Below are 3,425 nucleotides of genomic sequence, written 5' to 3'. Positions count from 1 at the left end.
TTGAGTTGAATTACTGAAATAAATTAACTTTTCCACGACATTCTAATTTATTGAGATGCACCTGTAATTTCCTAAAAACAACAGTTTAAATTAGCCTACTTTTATACTAAAAGACACTTTTATTTAAAAAAACAAAAAACATTTTGATTGAATAATATTTATATGCATTGATATATAATATTATATATATACGGAGCCCCTAAAGGGACATGGTGGTGGAACAAAATCAGATTAGGAATAAGATCACACATATGATACTTTACATGACATTAGTAAAATATAACAGTATATCTTTATTTAATTAAATTTTTATTCTTATTTTAACAACTTATGTTGTTAATTTGATGAAGTAAACTAAAACTGCTTTGCTTCGTAGTCAGTGAAATTAAAATTCAGTGTAACCTTTAGTTGCTTCTCTAATTGAGTGACCTGCTCTTTTTGTCACGTAGCGGTCAATGAACAGTGGAAACAGTTGCAAGGGTATTTTACAACCTCCACTGATCATGGCATGAACAATCAGCGTGAAATCAAGGAGGGATTCACTTGTGATTCTGTGTCTGCGCCCTCAGCGTTTGGCAAACGCGCAGCATATAACGGTGCTCGGTAGCACGAGCGCATGTGAGGGAGGGGCGCTTAAGCAGTGACGAATCTCCGCAGTCAGCTGCTGTGAGTGCGAAGCACCGCTCTGCCAGAGACAGCAAGAGGAGAGGGAGGCGAAGATATAGCACACGGGCGAACACTCAGAGCATCATGGCACCAATTGGATTAAAGGCGGTCGTTGGCGAAAGTAAGACCATAATGTTAATCCTCGGCTACTGAGGTTTCATATTCAACCATATGTGCGTGCTATTTTATGGTACCTTCCCGTTGCATGTGTCATTAGTGTTCCTCAGCTTTCGGTTCCCCCTGGATGTGGCTGGTTGTTTCCCTGCCATTGTGCTGAACGGGGAGGACATTACTCTCGGGATGTTGCGGATGCGCATTGTGCATCATGACATGAATAGGTTTTTTCTCATTGCATAATGTATTAATATATAGCACGAGAACCAGACAAGCACCAAAAAACCTTGATGCACCAATGTAAAGATGGTCTATCACACAGGAACGCCCTTATCCTGCACGGACGTTTGAGGAATTACGCAGGGTTCTGTCGACAGACCTCTGCGTTTTTGTTTTATTTTGCTCGTTTTGTTATTTATAGGCGTAATGAGGATAAAATTGATGGGATGTTTGCATAACTCTATCTTCTAGTTCTAGAGATGAGCTCAATATATACGTTTTGGCAAAGCCTCACCCCTGTGATTGATCACCAGTGCATTATATTCCATTGCTTAAAGCTCCAGCTGGTGAACTGATCTGCCCAGGAAGTGCCCGTGCTTTTAACGAATGCAGCTGCCTCGCATCTCCAGATGGATCGTTAAATGGAGGAGTGGTTCATGTTTGGTTGAATAAAGGACAATGAGAGCACCAAATGCGCATCCCTCAGAGGTGTAGTAGCTGTATCTGTCATGTGTAGTGCATACTAGCTGAGAGAGCGTTCAGGAACAGAATGGCGTTTAGTACAGACAGACTGATGACGGTTGTAGGTGCTTTCGTTTTAGAGAAATATTTTGCTTATGCAGCAGGATATGGCGATACTTGTTTTAAAAGCTTCTGAAAAGTCAATTAAATATGTTATTACAACTGTAACCCTCTCTTTTTGTCATTGCATTTTCAATCAGAAATTGCTTGTAAATTTCACAAATGATTAAGAAACGGCAAGTAAATAGTAGGCTATTTTCTTGTAAAACGTAGGCTACTCAATCACTTCAATCGTTACATTCACAAATTTGAACAAAAAAAAAATTATAATGAAAATATAAACTCTGCCATGATCAAACGCCTGTTTACTTATTCATCTATTTGAAAGAAGCATTTAATGTATTTTATTTGTAGCCTAATACATTTAAATACATTTGGTACTTTTATATTTAACACAAATACCTTCTTCATATAAGTATAGGAGTAATTTTTAATCCCATTCAAAAATCCAGTTATATAAATACATAAAATGCAACTCATAAAAAAAATGTATGGTTGGGGGGAAAATAATGCTGGTAAAAGTAGTTTGGCATATTTTATTTTACAATTATTATAAAATTACATATAATACTGTTTTTTTAATAATCAATGATGAGTGAAGCAATTTTGTTTTAAAATATCATTAATACTTGAAAAACTTATTTGTCCTCCAAATCAAAGTCAGTTTGGATTCAGGAAGTTGTTTTTTGGTCAGGTGACAAAACCCCCACAAAACAGTTTTCAAAAAGGACCATCTTGGTTAGTAAGTAAATTGTATTAATCATAAATTTTGACCTTTTATGAAAAGAAACATTTTGTCCAGGTCAAATGGGGTAAAATATTTTACCTGGGAAAATCATGATTTTTTTAAATTAAATAAAATACTGTTGAAAATTATTAAGGACATTTTTAAACTAAAATATTTTAAATATTTCTAAAAACATTTATCCTTTTCATCATCTTGGACATCTTTATTTGTCACTGACTCATTATTATGCCCACATCATTCACCACTAACGCATTAAACATTTTGAGTTTGGTTTGTTTGTAATATATCGATTAATGTTGCTGAAACACCTTATGCTAACCTCAAACTGAAAGCACAGAAAATATGACATAATAGTGAAAATGCTGTTGCATTGTTCAGTCCAAATGAAAGGCTCATGCACATAATCAATATTGACTGAAACCTGATCATTAAAAGCCATAAACGCTCCGAACACCTGCGCTGGATTCTGTCTTCCTCACACACAGGATGATGGATTGGTTTTCCTGCGGTTTGATGTGCCCGTGGGTGTGTGTGTTGGTTTCACTGTCTTCTCCAGGGACATGAGATCCAGTACACATAATAAAGATCAGACACAGGGTCAGATAGAGAGCAAAGCCATGAGCGGAAGACTGCCCAAATCCTTGCTTAGATTGTCATTGTCTGTTTTGATTTGTTTTTACCTTTAAAATATGCAATATTGACAGGGAGCTGTACATATGCGCCGTAGTATGTAATGTAAGGGGACAGCAGGAGTACACATGGACAGCATCTGTGTGAATGACTCACAGTATTTGTCTAAAGGGTCTTTCATCGGCATTAGTCTAGCTCTGAATGAACCAGTTCTTTTGTTAGCCTGCCTATTTGTTGATCCATTTTCATGAATTGAGCTTATACTATGCCCTACTTACCAGATTTAGCCAAATTATACATTCAGGAAAACATATGATTTCTTTTATATATATATATATATATATATATATATAGATTAGGGCTGGGTAAAAAATATCGATATCTCCATTTTAATTGATTCTCATTTTTACGGAACGATATCGATTCTTAAATCCCAAGAATCGATTAGTCTAGCCTGTTTTCAGTT

At 36.0% G+C, this 3,425-nt stretch overlaps 1 protein-coding gene across 2 annotated transcripts in view; it reads left to right on the top strand.

Moving 5' to 3' along the window:
- The first annotated feature begins 588 nt into the window (after window positions 1–588).
- Window positions 589–3,425, top strand: part of LOC107661518 (syntaxin-binding protein 1) — a 42,406-nt gene continuing 39,569 nt past the window's right edge. Inside the window, exon 1 of one of the 2 annotated variants that reach the window (XM_016451142.1) lies at window positions 589–787. In XM_016451142.1, the coding sequence (XP_016306628.1) occupies window positions 751–787 (37 nt within the window). In that variant the 5' untranslated portion in view covers window positions 589–750. The remainder of the gene's footprint in view (window positions 788–3,425) is intronic. The other variant, XM_016451151.1, reaches the window with a different exon arrangement.

This window comes from Sinocyclocheilus anshuiensis, unplaced genomic scaffold, assembly GCF_001515605.1.
Source record: "Sinocyclocheilus anshuiensis isolate Anshui unplaced genomic scaffold, SAMN03320099.WGS_v1.1 scaffold457, whole genome shotgun sequence".
Classification (NCBI taxonomy): domain Eukaryota; kingdom Metazoa; phylum Chordata; class Actinopteri; order Cypriniformes; family Cyprinidae; genus Sinocyclocheilus; species Sinocyclocheilus anshuiensis.
The sequence above is the reverse complement of the archived record's forward strand: the minus strand, read 5'-3'. Positions and strand labels throughout refer to the sequence as shown.